Source organism: Nematolebias whitei, chromosome 10 (genome assembly GCF_014905685.2).
Source record: "Nematolebias whitei isolate Nwh7 chromosome 10, NemWhi1, whole genome shotgun sequence".
Taxonomy (NCBI): domain Eukaryota; kingdom Metazoa; phylum Chordata; class Actinopteri; order Cyprinodontiformes; family Rivulidae; genus Nematolebias; species Nematolebias whitei.
Genome location: NC_056507.1, coordinates 3,261,776 through 3,277,469, shown reverse-complemented (window position 1 = coordinate 3,277,469; position 15,694 = coordinate 3,261,776). Strand labels below are relative to the sequence as shown.

Here is a 15,694-nt window from a genome sequence, read left to right as displayed (position 1 = left end):
CGGCATTTTAGCAGCTCTGCTGTCCAAGAGGACCGAGAGGCCCGCCGGATCTGACAGCAAACTGGATCTGGGTGGACGGATTGGTATCTGTGGCCATTTCTTTGGATTTGCTGCAGGAGATCCTTCCTGCCCACAGCTATCAGTGTCTATAACAATTCTTGGATGAAACCAGGATAATGACAACACTTAATTTACCTCTGGGATTAACAAAGTATTTTTGAGTTCAACTGAATTGAATTGAAGGATCATGGAACATTTTTAATATCGTTCACAATAACAATAAAAGAACAGTGAAAATTCTGGAGCATGGTGAGCGCAAATAATACACAATCCCTTACAGCAACACGTCCATGAAGGGAATAAACATGAAAAATAAACTCCACTACCAATAAATAACCAAAACACACACATCGTGGCATTTAGGTTTAGTTGCAGTCGTGCACTCAGTGACTCCTTTCACTACATTCATTACATTACATCCAGTGCTTCGTGAGATCTTTGTGCTCAAAGGTAAACAGGGTTGACTCCAACAATTATTGCAAAGGTTTTAGCCAAGGGTGCTGTGCAATGTGTTGCAATCTAAGTATGCGTTGGGGACTATGCTCAGTTACTACCACACCAAATTTGAGCTCATTATCTGTCAAATGTAATGAGTTCAAGCTACTTTCGTTGGCTAAGATCGCCTTGCAGAGACAACCATTTTCAGTGGAGATGATTCCAAAAGTTAATCAGTTGTAGATGTGCACCCAGTGGTGCCGTCCCAAAAGTTTCATTAAATTCGTTCACTGATTTATGAGATACTTTGTTGCTAATGACGACACGCACTCACAGACAAGGGCAAAACATGATCACTCTGCCTTTGCCTTCAGTGGCAGGTGATAAAAAGGATGGAAGAAAATACAGAAAATGTAGAAAACGATGCCAAACATGATCCAGTCAGGAGCTGAGCGTCTGACCAAACCAGCCAGTTGGTTACAAACCCTCCACGTAGCAGCGGCGCAGCCTTTTCAAGACTTGTGTATATTTTAATGTAAAATCTTCGCTCGCAGAGATTGCCATGTTTTATGTTTTTCTTTTTTTTTTTACTAAAATGTCTCCTATCTAAATTGTGTACCTGTTCTTGTAATTGTTTTACATCCCCCTGAGAAAAACAAGTCCAGTCTGAGCTCCAAGATGGATAAAAATCAGTTTCTAGCATTTTTCCGTGTCTTATCAGGCTGCTGTTTAAACAAAACCGGCTTCAGTTTCTATCAGAGCATATCAGTTTAACAACCCCCGTCGATTGCATGACTCTTTCATGAGGAAAATTCTGCTACTGGAACCCCCCCCCCTCCAGCAGAGCAGCTTTGTATTACGATCCAATCTAGGAGACATTTAATTAAGGTCTATAACTCTTCACTAAGAACTGCTCAAGGAACTGACAGTTTTTTTTTGTTCTTTTAAACTGAAACACCTTTTTGCACCAGTGGGTATAATACTGGAAAATCACATAAAAGTAGAACACGACAACAACATGGTATAATATGAACTGACACGACATAATCCTTCTACCCATTCAATTATTTTTAAGAAGCGACTTGACGTTTTCTCAAACTCTTTCTCAGATCTGGAGTTGAAGACAAACTAGACAATCTTCTTTACTTGGTATATTGTTTTTATTCTTTATCATTTGTGTCTGCAGAAACTGGGCCTGGTCGTATTCAGAGCATGGGGAACGATCACTTCAAGGCAAAAGTCTCTGTTTTGTTTGTGACCTTGACTTCAGGAGGCTGCTGGACGCTGCAGCTACAGTTATCCTTCTTGGTGTGTCCATCCTTAATGAGCCTGGGAACGCAGCTGGATTAACTGGGATAATTGGAATGGGACTGCAATCAAAGTTTCAATTAGAATGGAGCTACAGTTATCTTGCTCCCTGCCTGATAGGTGATTTGCTATCTGTTCATTTCAAATTAGAGTATTAGTCTTACTCTGACGTTTAATCTCACAAGTCAGGTCAGAAACTAAATCTTCTGTTTGGATCGACCACACCAGGTCTTACGTTCATCTACAGACTACCTGTGTTCCTTTCACGTCAAGGCAACAGTTCTACCAGGCCGAAGCTAAAATGTTGTGCAATGTGTAGCACTCATAACATAAGTTGTTACTGACTCTCAACTACTACCACACCAGATTTTAAGCCCATATATGTAAAATTGACCGAGTTATATCCTTTTTTGTGTTAGCTAACGTCCATTCCACGTGATAAATACTCAAAAGTCCACTCTTTTAGTGGACTTTTTAGGATGTGTGAGAAAAGCGATGTGGTAAAGCTTTCCCCGAATTTGGAAACTTTACTTAACCTTAATCCAGAGTGCTAGATTACAACAACCTTTACAGCTGCGCTGCATTTGCACCGTTGTGTATGAAACATCCTTTTAGTTGAGTAGTGTTGAACACAAGTAAAAAATTCTAATGGTGATGTTGTTTTCAATATTTAATTTCTCTATAAACACAAATAGTGCCGACCTGAATGAGAATTATTGGATTTGATACCTGGGGGGTTGAGTATGAACTTTGTTGACCTGACGCTGTGTGTTAGTGAGCATTAAAGTTGAAATGTCTTGCACAAACTTGGTGAGAAACATGCTTTAAATGTGTGGAATTAAAGGACATCTAGGTGAAATGCTGCTTTTGTATGTTAATCACCTTTAAACAGGAGCCATACACAATAGTGCACGTAAAGCTGTAATCGTGCACTCTGGATTTGAATGAGAGTAAGGCTTCTGAATCTGGGGAAAGCTTCACCGCAGTGTTGTCGACTGGGGTGGGGGTGGGGGGGGGTGAGAAATGGAGCGTGCTCTATTCACACAAGGAGAGCTGTTGGTCAGGTTACTTCTTGTTACTCTCGAAAATACTTGTTGAATCAAGCGTTTACAAATGTAGGTAAACGGAGATGTTTAACAACCCGTTAAAATACACCAGAATGCAGAAAATGGCATCTACTTTATTTTTAAAAAATTTAGGCAGAGGACACCCAGATCACCCACCAATGTGTCATTTTAATTACTGTTTTTGTTAAGTATTTTGGTCACCATCACCTTTGCTGTGTAAAGCGCTATAGAAATAAATAAATGAAATGAAATTTCAGTTCAATAATAATAAAACTGACTGAGTTATAGCAATGTTTGTGCTCATTTAGTTTGCCTAACTGTGGTGGCCATTTTAAATGGGGTTGACTCTAAAAAGTTAATTAGTTGTAGATGTGCATCATCCAATAACAAGGTCGTCATTATAAATGAAACATGGTTTTTGACTGACTTAACTGTTAGAAGAAAGTTTCAGATTACTTTCCAGGAATTTCATTGAAATCAGTTTTTTGATTTATGAGATATTTTGCTAACAAATGAACACACTCACTCACAGGCATGGGCACAAAAATGATTGCACTTGTACCTTGGGTGGCAGGCGACAACATAAAGAAATGCAACGTTACACTTTTCTTGTGCTTTTTCTTTCTTATGCAATTTGCATAAAAGTCCATAACAGATCAGATATTTTTGTTCCATCTGTTAAATTATTATTTTTAATTTATGTTGGGTTTTTTTTTTACTAACTAATGACTGTAGCCTACTTTAATGCCTAATTACTCATTTCAGGTCTTCTGATAATCTCAGAGGACCTGATTAAAATTATTTTCTCCTGCTAAATACTTCTGACCACTAGGGGGCAGCAGAGTAAAACGTCGCTGGTGTGTTTGTTTGACACGAAGAAAAAAGACAGCGAAGAAGAAGAGGACACAGAACTAGAATACATAGAACACGTTTTGGTAAGTAAACTAAATAAAATCAATCAAAACTTTTAAGCGGATCAAAGTAAATCGTGTGCATTTACATTTTAGAATATAAATTCAGGCAGTGAAACTATTTTTTTACCCATACATAAAGACAAATTGCTCAGACACGAAGCGACAGCTCATCTATGAAACGCATTTCTACTAAGAAGCTGCTGTATTGTTTTGATAAAGGAAATCATTTTTCTAGCTAAAGCTGCGGAGGAGATTAAATCAGGTCAGTCTCTCGACTGTAATTTAATCCGTGGAGTTATTTGTTTGTGCTAATTCATCCACATTTCAAACAGTGTCACTAAAGATAAAACTGATTTTTTTTTATTATCGCTGCTAACCAGCAGCTGGCTAACGCTAATGCTAATGCTAGTCAGGAGGAGCACAACGAACTCTAATTTAATCTATTTAGTGTCAATAAATTACTACTTTACTGGTATTATAATGTTTAATCTTTACTGCAAAGAGAATCAGACAGTAACAGAGCTGTTTTTAATAAATTAACGCCTAAAATGATCATATTACATGATGATGCTAACCGGCGGTTTGCTAGTTTTCCATAAAAATATTTTGACAACTCGTCGTTATCGATGAATAAATAATTTAAGTAAATTAAAATAAGTCCCATCACTCACTGAGTGTCAGGGTTTCATCACAATAATTTAACATTAGCTTTCATAAGTTAGCTAAGGATACATTTTAATTTTTACTGACTTACTGTTAGATGTAGCATGTCAAAAAAATATATATTATTTTTTAATAGTACACGTTTTATAATTATTTATAATTATTAATTTAGGAAAACAAATGGGCTTTATTTACTAAACAAATTTTCAGTCGATTACATCCATCAATCTGTAAAAAAGCTTTGTTGTTTTGCTGAATAGTTAAACTGTTAAATCTTAAATGTGCAAAACTTTAAAATTGATGTTTACATTTTTTTACTTTAGTATGTACATAAAATAAACTGTACGTTTTATTTGTATTTTAATATGAAGTGTTTAATGTCTGTTTCGCTCACAGCTTTATTGTTAATAAAGAACAAATGCAGTTTTTTATCTAATATAACAATAAACAACATGGAACTAAATATTTGGAGTTCATTCGTGGCTCAAATAGTTTTCTAATCAAAAATTTGGATCAGTTTAATTTATATAAATGTATGAAATAAACATTTCACATGTGCTGTATTCTTATTTTTATTACAGCCTCAATTAGACAAATCCTCTAAGAGTAAATTTGAATGATAAACACAGAATATTTGGTTTTGTTACTACTTTTTAATGACACTTTCATAAAGTAATCACTGAGTTTACATCGATAATTGATTAACTTTTAGAGTCAGTCCAGTTCAAGATGGCCGCCCCAGCTAATGGACCTTAGACCCAACAATGGCTCTAATTCAGGCTAACTTACTAAAACTGAGCCAAAGTTTGATGTCATCATCGAGTCGTGCTCTGAGTGCAAACAAGTGTTGTGTTGATTCGTTACACGGTTACCGGTTCAACACTGACAACATCAAAATGTGGGTGGGAAAGATGAAGCACTCACACCTGCCTCCACCCTCATTTGCCCCACTCTGGGCCCTTGAGCAAGGCTCTTAACCCCCACCATCTGCTCACCCGGGCATCCTGGATGGCAGCTCTGCTCCTCACAGAGGCGGTGGTAGCTCGGTGTCTGTGGTTGTGTCAGGAAGGACATCCGGCGTAAAAACAATCACCAGGTCTTCGTGTGCGTTCGTTTGTTGTGACGAGCCCTGAAGAAGGAGCAGCTGAAAGAAGAACCACCAAACTGGAGCAGCGTCCGGTTCTTCTCATAAGAGGATCCCGGTTTAAAATTCTGTCCTGAAATTTGGAACACATTTTAAACAGTTTTTTACCGGTATATTGAACATTGTATTGCCAACACTGTTGACCGATGAATTTAAATCTTCAAACTTTCTTTATGTGTTGTTTTATAAACCATTTACAGAAAGCATTCATGCTTGCACACATGTCGTGGTGTGGCCGTTTTAGTTTAATTTAAATTAAAGTTGGTCCATTCCAAAGCTTGTGCTGTGATGGTTTTCAAGTTCAAGTAGGTTTATTGTCATTCTCATCACATGTGGTTCATGAGGTGGAACGAAATTATGTACTCGGGGTCCCAGTTACACCCAATAATAGAAAAAATACAAAGAGTAAAAAGAAACAGTAAATGAGGATCCAAGATGTACACTTAAGATACACGGATGTACTTAGGACTTTAGAGTTGAAGTTGGGTGATTTGACACAACTAAGTGAACTCTGCACAGCTTCATCATGCCAACAGAGAAAGAATGATCTCATTCTCTCACACAGTGGGATTTTATTAGATTTTTATTTTATTTTTTATGTAAGATTGAACTTTTTTTTCCAGTTTCAAATCATTGTGAGGTTGTCTCCAGCAGAGGGCGCTGTTGCTTTGTTATTATGAGCAGTGTTCAGAACAAGCAGGTATCTGCAGACAAATACAGAAGGCGTATCTGGAGGGACGCATCTGATTGGACGATCTTTCCGGCTCGCTTAACACAGAACTTCCGGTTACATTTCAAAATAAGAGCAACGTAAATGGGTAGTGGGGAGGGCTAAATGTTTGGTTTTTAATACGTAGCCATTACATTAAACAACAAAATCAGTTTTGGTTGTTGAATAATGTGAAAATAGTTACAATCAATTAAGAAAGAAAGAAAAATAAAGTAGCCAAAATAATAATGATATTTAAACTGTCTTTGGGACAAAGGATGTTTCCTTTAACTTCACATTTTCTTGTTCAACCTTTTAAATCAGTCACTGCAGATGAGTGATTGTCAGTTTCTGTCAGATTTCTGCACCTGGAGCAGGTTTACTGTTTACTGGTTCAGCTCCTCAGCTGTCTCACATTTTAAAGGTCAACCCTGCTCCGTGTTTCAGCTCCTTTCATTGATCACATCTCATAGAAGAGCGCTTTTTGTTTTTCGTGTTTGTTTTGGGCCATTATCTCGTCGTAGGACTCATGATCTTTAACTGAGACCAGACTTTTTGACAAATGGGAGCAGGTTTCTCATCAGATGCTTCACACTTCATTGTACCCAGACCACACTCACCTGTGTCAGGTGCAGCCTACAACCCAAGGACTAAAGAGGATCTTCTTGTGTTTGACAGCAGATATATCGCTGTTTCTTAGAAACCTTCAGTTTTTAAAAGAGCTGACGTAACTTACCTAAGAGCAGCAAATACAGCCAATCAGTGTTTGCCCTCTTGAAACGCCTATTCTCCAGGAACGCCCACTTTGGGTCTGCAGAGAGCCCCGTCTCGTTCAGAAGGAATTTACTCTTTGTGTGTGTGATTTAAAGTCCCATCCGTGCATCATCGTCTCACAGTTTCTGCTCAGTCTGAAAGTAAACGCATTAGTAAAGATGAGGTTTTATAAATCTTTTGTAGAAAGACAGCGGCAGGAGGCTGACACCACACACCAGGAGGTTGCTTTCTTTTTATGCTGTGATTTCTGAGGTCAAAGGTTAAAACAGATGGTGCTCCTCTTGTTTCTGATGTCAGCCTGGGGGCTCTTTGCCTGCACTTACTCAGAGGAACCACAGTTTAACTCAGTGCTATTCCAGTAAAGACTAGTAACGGTAAAACTTTTCTTTCTACGGTTTGTTATAGAAAAGCACATCGCTCGTCGTGTTTCGTGCCAGACTTTAAAACTAACGTGGCAGGAAATGACTGAGCTGCAGCCGCTTTGATCGAACTTTAAAAAAACAAGACCGTGCGGTCTCGTGGTTATTGGAAGGTGTCGCACTCTTTCAGCTGTTACGGCAGTAAGTTTTAGTGCAGTGTCTGTTGAATGACTGATTTTTAGCCATCTGGGTGTTTTCTAAGGTCCGTCGGTTGAATCTGTCTGGCCCCAAAAGTTCATCACTTGTACATTTACATCCAGTGAGTAGTTCCTAAAGTTACATTAAAGTGTGTTCAGGAGTTTAATTCAAGATAATTCAACTAATGTCTTGTTTTGTTCTATGTTCCTCCTGCATTGATGAACAGTGATGGATGAGCAGACGGACTCTCCTGCAGCCAACGCAGACAGCAGCATCCAGAGAAATGGAGACGAGGTTAACTACACGACTTGCTCTTAATCCTGACTCCTCATCAGGGCGGAGCGGCACCTTTCAGCCGGCTCTCCTTTTCTTGTGTTCGCAGAAACCTCGGCGTGGCAGCTGGACCAAAGGGAGGAAGAGGAAGAAGCCGATGAAGGACAGCAACGCACCCAAAGCTCCCCTGACGGGCTACGTTCGCTTCATGAACGACAGGCGAGAGCAGCTGCGGGCGGAGCGGCCGGACGTGCCCTTTCCGGAGATTACCAGGATGCTGGGCAACGAGTGGAGCAAACTGCCCCCCGAGGAGAAGCAGGTCGGAGGAGACAGGATTACAAGCTGAGCACAAATCTGCGAAATGAAACGTCTCCAAGCGTTTCTTTAAATGTGCCTCGGTTTAATTTAATTTCCAGGTCTTTGGGCCGTCGCCTCTGTCGGCTGTGCAGCCGTTGACAAAACGCTGGAAAGAAATAAACCGAGGAGAAGCAGCAGGTTGAAAAAGAGTCACTGTTTTCACTGTAACCAGAATCAGCGAGAAAACAGGAGCCCTTAAAGTTCACGGTGTCGGCTGCCTTCCACACGAGCGGCGTGACACCTTTTTATTATTGTTTGCACGCGATTTGATGCCATCATTCATTCTGGCCTAGTTAAACCCTTTAATGTTGTGTTGGGTAACAAAAATAGATCCATAAACATGCTCAGCCGTCTGCGCCGCAAACGTCTGATCGTCGCCATCATGTTCACGCAGCGTTTCACGGAGCCTCCAGTGACGGTCGGTTCTGCCTCGGTGCTTCGTTTGTTTTTAAATTTCACTGAACGGCTCAACCTTCTCACTGTCGGTCGAAGCTTTAGCTTTGGAGTTTTCCTGCTCTGCCTTTTGTTTTTGTTTTTTAGAACAATCTGTAGCTTTTTTTTTTTTTTTTTTTACATTCATTCTCTGGCAGTTAAGCACCCAAGACAAAGAGGTGGAATCAAATGAACCGGCCCCGGGTGAAAGGTCACGTGACTGTACTGAAATGATTGTAATAGGTGTCAGGGGATTTTTGGTCATGGTTTATAAATGTTTTATCACTAATGTTGAATTAATGTTGAACCATGTGTGTGAGTTACCACAGAGTTGTTTTTCTCTCTGAGAGGAGCCTGCACGTGCAGCCGAGGTCATCGTGGACTGTGTGAGCTGCGAGGGCTGATAAGTGTAGACAGAGTCCCTCGTTTATCACGGGGGATCTGTACCCTGAAGACCCGTGAAAAACCACGAAGTAGGAATAGTAGTACGAGTAGTTTTAGTATTTATATATATATTTATATTAAGGCATTTTAAACCTTTCCCACGCTCTTCTAAACAATGTTTCTAAACGCTCTAAAAGACACAGAATGTCATGATTTCAGCTCCTGCCTGCTCTGCTCTTTGCCACCTGTGCTCTTGGCCACGCCCACTTCTCCGTTGCACGGTGATCAGCTGATCAGCTGCAGCAGGAAGTTTATCCTGTGCAGCAGGTGCTGAATAATTTAAAATAATTTATTTCAAATAAAAATCCCATGCCGATCCTGCGGCTCGTCCATCAATCAGCCAGTTGTGTCATGTCCAATCTTTATTTTGAAAAACTGCGATGGAGTGAGTCCGCAATAAACGAACCGCGAAGTAGCGAGGGACCACTGTTAACACTTCTCACACGCTGCTGCTCAGAGGATGCATCATCATGTTTACAAGTGTCTTCCGAGTCTGGTGATCCAGCAACTGCCTGATAACACTCACTCCACTCATGATGTCACCAGTTATCCCTTCTCGTGCCTGTTTTGGACTTATCAGCTGAAAACTGGTCTGCATGTGGACAAACAGTTTTGTGTTCAGTGACTTTAGTTCATTATCAGGAAAACTCTCACAATCCAACTTGATTCTGTTCTGCTTTAGCTCATGTTTAGTTTATTTTTAATCTGAGTTTTCTCTTGTCTCGTCTCTGCAGCGATACTTGGATGAAGCCGAGCGAGATAAGGAGCGCTACATGCGCGAGCTCGAGAAGTACCAGAAGACGGAGGCGTACAAACATTACACCAGGAAGGTCCAGGAGAAGCAGAAGGGCAAGAGGCACAGAGGAGGTGAGGAGGGAGGCCGAGGGGCGGCAGGTTTGGCAGATTGCCCACTTTCCCTTTTAGGACTTCCTGTTTGAAGAGTGACAAACTTCCCGTGACTGATGGCGTTTAGATAAACCCGTCATTGTTTGCTGCTCAGATCCTGTCGAGACGGGATGACTCACGTGGACCTAAATCTGATACAGAAGGGAGCGGAGAGCAGAAAAGAAAGTTTGAGATTTCAGTTTTGGACCTCACGAGTGATCAAGTGGATCTGCTGCAGTGGCTCTCTTGTTGTGTCATGTTGTGCCTCTTTTTGGAAAAAGAAACATTCTTTGGGTTTGTAAATCTTAAAAAATATATAGTTCAGTCTCTTCCAAACTCAAAAGTCTAGGCATAAATGTCGTCTCTTTATTAGTGAGGTCGTATTTAATTTATTCAGTCTTTAGTTTCCCTAATAATCGTTTCAGTTTCTTTTGGAAAGCTCAAGTGGCCTAAATGACCGAAGTGCCGTGATTACCAGACTGTAAGACGCTACGTTTTCCACACCCTTCACACTGCGGTGCAACAACGCTGCAACTAATTTATTTATTTATTTTGATGGGCTAACGAGCTTCATGCTGCCAAAACATTTAGGCTCGTCACCGGGGTGCCCAAAACACATCGTCGCTCTTGGGGGGTGGGTCCTCGTAACTCAATGAGACTACCTGTATATAAAGGTAAAACAGTATTAATAATGTGACCAGTGAAATTACAGAACAGAGTGGACCAGTGAAACGGGGAGGAGAGAATGGGCCTCCCTGTTGTGCCCCCAGGGAGGGAGGAATCGAAGCTTTCGCAGAAGGAAGGTGACGATAGCGATCAGTGACTTCTTGGTAGGATACTTTATTCATTTTTTTACCCAGCTCTGTTACAGACACTGTTCAGAAAAAAACATTTACTGTTCGTATTTGTGTTTGTTACCGGTACGTATTTAATTAACAGTTCAAAAAATCTTTCTGTGTAAATATCTCGTGTTACAACGTGGACACCCGTTTATACGCAATCGTGGCCTATATATGTATTTTTTATTTAGTGGGCGTGGCTTATATTCGGGTGTGCTCAATGGTCCAGAAATTACGATATAATGTTTCAGTGAGAAGCAGCAATTTAAATAACCGTCAGCTGTCGGAGCTTTCAGACCCACAAACATCTCTTTTAGCTCTTCTCACTCACCGTAGTTCCAGCGGCACGATGTCTCATCTCTTTGATTTGAAGAAGCGTTTCTTTTCATCTGTGTTTCTACGCTCGCACAAGTTGTGAGTCAGTAGTGAACGGATTTTAAACGAGCTGCGGGCGCTTGGTTTTCTCTGACAGCTTGTCTCTGGTTTAAAGCGACTCCTCCTTCAGGCAGAAAACCATGAAACAGGTAAAACACCTGACGAGTGGGGGTTTGATCCGCTCTCCATGCTGCCCCGTGCAGCGGTCCGTCACAGAAACAGGTCTGCGTGATACATCGTTCAGACGTTAGTTCCACTTGTCTTTTTTTTTTGTGTTAGGCCTGAAAATGGTGGTGTTAAATTCAAGGTAAATTTTGTTAAAGTTATGTCAAAGTTTGACTTTGCTCCAGTGACACACAGTCTGCATGGATCCTGTTTTGGTTTTATTTGTTTGCAAAAAATATCGAAGCCATTTTATTCAGTCTGATCCGACTGTATCGATGACAAACACTTAAAGATCGTTTGAATTGATCTCCACCAAATTCAGTGCTTTGCCTTATTTCAGCTGATGGAGTTTCTCCTGTGTTCGGTCGTAGTGATTTATAATCACGGGGTGCCGGAGACAGAATAACTCATCTGGTGATTTGTCCTTTCCTTCCCCTCCAGATGGCGGGCACCAAGCTGCCAGTGAGGCTCTGCACGAGGTCAGTAAGTCTTTCCTGCTAACTTGCACTCAAATCACTTTTCTCCACAGAGACATATTATATTTAACATTGTGGACCAAAGCCCCCTCTTTTGCTCCGAGGGGTTAAATATGAACCACACGCCCATCGAACGTCACAGAAAGACCTTACTTGACTGACGTAACTCGAGCTTTTCATTCAGCACAAATACAAAATGAAGAGGAGACTCAGGGGGTGTGGACGTCGTGCAGATCTTTATGCTTTCAGTGAATAAATAAAAAGTCATTTATTTACATCTTTATGACTATCTTAAATAGTCTTAGTCATTTCAGGTTATTGCTACAAGATTGCTGTAAAGCTCATTGGAGCTAGTTAATATTAAGACGTTGTTTAAAGTTGTTTTATTTTTTGTTTGTTTTGTCAATTTTACAAAAGCGACAGAGCTGAAGGAGTTTTCTCGCCCGTAGCTGCATCAAAAACAGTAACGTTGGAGTCTAAACACAGAAAAAGAGCCTCGCCCACGAGCTAGCTAAACATCCGTGACCCTGACGCTCTAATGTTTGGAAAACTCACCGACCGGGGTCATCGTCCTACACTCGGAGAAAAAGAAGCAAGTCACGCTTGCAGATTACCACAAGTCACCAACTACAGCTGCATCTAAAAATATTAGAACATCGAGAGAAACATCTTTTTGTGTCAGTCGTTTCAGAAAGTGCAACTCCTGCATGACATAGATCCATCACAGGTAGAGTGAACATTTACTTTAATCTGAAAAGAGGAAGTTGGACCGCTGAGCCACAGTCCAGTTCTTTGTGTCCTCAGCAGGTAAGACACTTCTAACGTCTCTGGCTCAGCAGCGGCTGGACTTGAGGAACAAGATGTTTCATGTCCAGGAGTTAATCAGCTGATCAGACTGTGACACCAGGTCTTCACAATATTCTCATTTTCTAATCTACTCGAGTTTCACTTCATGAAACGACTGACAAAACATTTGGACTTTTTCATGATCTTCTAATTGTTACAGATGTGCCTGTATAATGAAATTGACAGTGATTGACAGACCAGCCTTTAGCTCGTCAGTCCGGTCGAAGTATAACCGTCTCTAAACCAGACGTGAGCAACTTAAGGCCCGAGGGCCAAAAGTGGCCCTTGGACAATCTCCTTTAGGCCCTAAAAGAACAACTTTTTAAATAAAAATTGATTTGTAAAAAGCAGCAATTTATAAACGAGACTTAAGGAAATTTAAATTAAACATCTTGTGCAAACTTTAAAAAAGCTAAGTTTTTTTATGTCGTGTTTCCAGACGGAACCTTAAAGACTTAGAAACACAAATATGTTTGTTTAGCATAGTTCTGCTAACATGTTGTCACAAGAGCCATTTTACAGAACATGCCTTCTAATATTCCTCAAGGGTTTTTGGAAAGACCAGTTTTATAAAGCATGCTAACAACACGGTACAATAAGAAAAAGCTCTTCTTTATATCTATCTGTCATAAAGGAAATGTACTTTCCAATCCTCCGTGTGGCCTTTGATTGCTTTAAACGTCTTGATGTGGCCCTTTGGAGAAAATAAAAGTTGCCCACCTCTGGTCTAAACCCAGGTTGTTCAAAAAGACATTTATTACCGTAACCGTCCTCAAAATCCCACTTTAAATAAACATGAACCGTTGAACTCTTCTGAAAGTGCTCGTCCTCTTTCTACTCGACGTGTTTATTGTGGCTCCACTAAAGCTGGATCAACCTGCGCTGGAGCCGTGTTCACGATCCAAACACTTGTCTGGTGCGACGTGTGGGCGCACACACCTGTTATCATCCACCTGACCAGGGTCTTTCTCCTCCATCGACTTTAATTCAACCTCAACGTGTCCTCCCACAAACGTTATATCGAATCGACTCAGTGCCGTGATGCGTGCTTTACTTTTAGTGGTGTTTCGAGTTACCACGACGACGTAATTTGCCAACAAGCACGCCATTTTTCTCTGAAAAAACACTGACAGAACTTTTAGCTTCTAACTGCCACAGTGAGGTCACGTGACCTAGAGCGGAGGTCTCCGAGCAAAACACCGATTAACTTTTGGAGCCATTTTGCTTCAAGATGGCTGCCACAGCTACCTGAGAAAAAGCAAAACTGACAATAACTCGGTCATTCTTTGAGATATTGAGCTGAAATTTGGTGTGGTGGTACCTGACAGTGATGCTCAACACATTCTGAAATCAAATCTAAAAATATTGTCTAATCAAAAGTCCCCGTCGAAGTCTCTCCAGGAACTTTCTAGTTTTTATTCATCTCCGTCTTGATTAGAAGCGTTTTCTTTGTAGCTCCTTTAGAGAGTCATCTGAAGGTTACAGCCGAGATGTCTGAACCGGAATCAGTTCTGTAGGAATATTATTGTTTCCCGCCTCAGGATTTCTAATAGCGTGAAGTTTGGCATTACTGTCATCGTGTTGGAGAAGGAAGAAGGATGACGCGTTGTTAGAGCAGAGGATGAAACCTGCGTTGCGTCTTCTCTTTCAAAGAACTTCTTATTGCAGATTTATTGCAGAGCCTTTCGTATATCCAGAAGCGCCACTGATGAAATTAGTTCTTATGCATTTTGCAAAACTGTCTCACTGTATATCTCTTCTGGCCAGATGGGAAAATCAATTACCAGCCCACCCACAGCCCCGTTAGATGAATGTCTGTGTCTCGCTGTCAGTATGTGCAGCCGAGCTAATCTTCCCTCTTCGTGTTTGGTTAATAACAGAAAGATGCAGAGGGGAAGGACAGAACTGTGTTTGACATACCCATCTTCACAGAGGAGTTCCTCAACCACAGCAAAGGTAAAGAGCGGGAGCGTTACAAGAATCTTTTCCCCACTTCCTTTTGTCTGTTTTGTCTTCTTCCTCTGAAGAACGGCCATGTTGTGCACCACTGGAATGGCTTCACAAAACGGTACACTAAACTAATCACAGTAACGCCCTCCAACATTCAGATACTAAAAGACAAACTGCTCTGTCACGATGGATTGGGTTGACTCTAATGTGGCCGTTTCCGTGTGACTGGGTTTTCTTCGGCAGCACGAGAAGCCGAGATGCGGCAGTTGCGCAAGACCAACATGGAGTACGAGGAGCGAAACGCCGCCCTGCAGAAGCACGTGGAGAGCATGCGCGGAGCCGTGGAACGCTTGGAAGGTGACGTGATGCAAGAGAGGGAACGCAACGGCCTCCTCCACCAGCACTTAGAGACCCTGCGTCAGGCGCTCGCCTCCAGTTTCTCCTCCGTGCCTCTGCCGGGTAAGACCAGCCACAGTCTGGATTAAATTGTTCTGTAGGATTATAGATGTGCACATAAAGGCAATTCAATGGGGTGCAACGATATACAGACGTCACGGTTCCGTACAGTCAGAGGAATACATGAATGGAGTTAATTCCAGCGAAGAAGCTAGGACAGAGAAACTCCACCTCTCCACCGCTTCATCAGTGGAACCTGGAACTTCTCCACACTGCTGATTTTAAAGCAAAAGCTAATGTCTCACTAACTTCCACTCTTACAGTGACTCTGCTGAATAGCAGTTTGTCAACGGGCGTATGAAGTGCCGTACGCGTTGCAGCCTCAGCCACATTTTGAGCAGTATCTTTTTAAAAACCATAAAGTTCCTGGAGAGACTTTGACGGGGACTGCCACGTGGCGGCCATTTGAAACTTTAGATGACAAAAATTCCTACATTTTTATAAATGTGCATCTTAAAAGATGATGTGGTAGGACGGGCTTGTTTGATGACTTACTGAGTTTTGTTCGTGGAGCTCTCCACTCCAGGTCATGTGACCTCACTGTGTCAGAGACTGGGAAGAGTTC

General features: G+C 41.3%; 1 protein-coding gene across 6 annotated transcripts in view; it reads left to right on the top strand.

Annotated features, from left to right (window-relative positions):
* Positions 1–3,729: 3,729 nt before the first annotated feature.
* Positions 3,730–15,694, top strand: part of hmg20a (high mobility group 20A) — a 39,618-nt gene continuing 27,653 nt past the window's right edge. For 2 of the 6 annotated variants that reach the window (XM_037682521.1, XM_037682522.1), the window contains exons 1-7: positions 7,735–7,752; positions 7,858–7,925; positions 8,014–8,223; positions 9,872–10,004; positions 11,843–11,880; positions 14,604–14,679; positions 14,917–15,132. In XM_037682521.1, the coding sequence (XP_037538449.1) occupies position 7,752; positions 7,858–7,925; positions 8,014–8,223; positions 9,872–10,004; positions 11,843–11,880; positions 14,604–14,679; positions 14,917–15,132 (742 nt within the window). In that variant the 5' untranslated portion in view covers positions 7,735–7,751. Of the gene's footprint in view, positions 3,806–3,957; positions 4,047–7,734; positions 7,753–7,834; positions 7,926–8,013; positions 8,224–9,871; positions 10,005–11,842; positions 11,881–14,603; positions 14,680–14,916; positions 15,133–15,694 lie in introns of those variants that run through there. The other 4 variants (XM_037682524.1, XM_037682527.1, XM_037682525.1 and 1 more) reach the window with 4 other exon arrangements.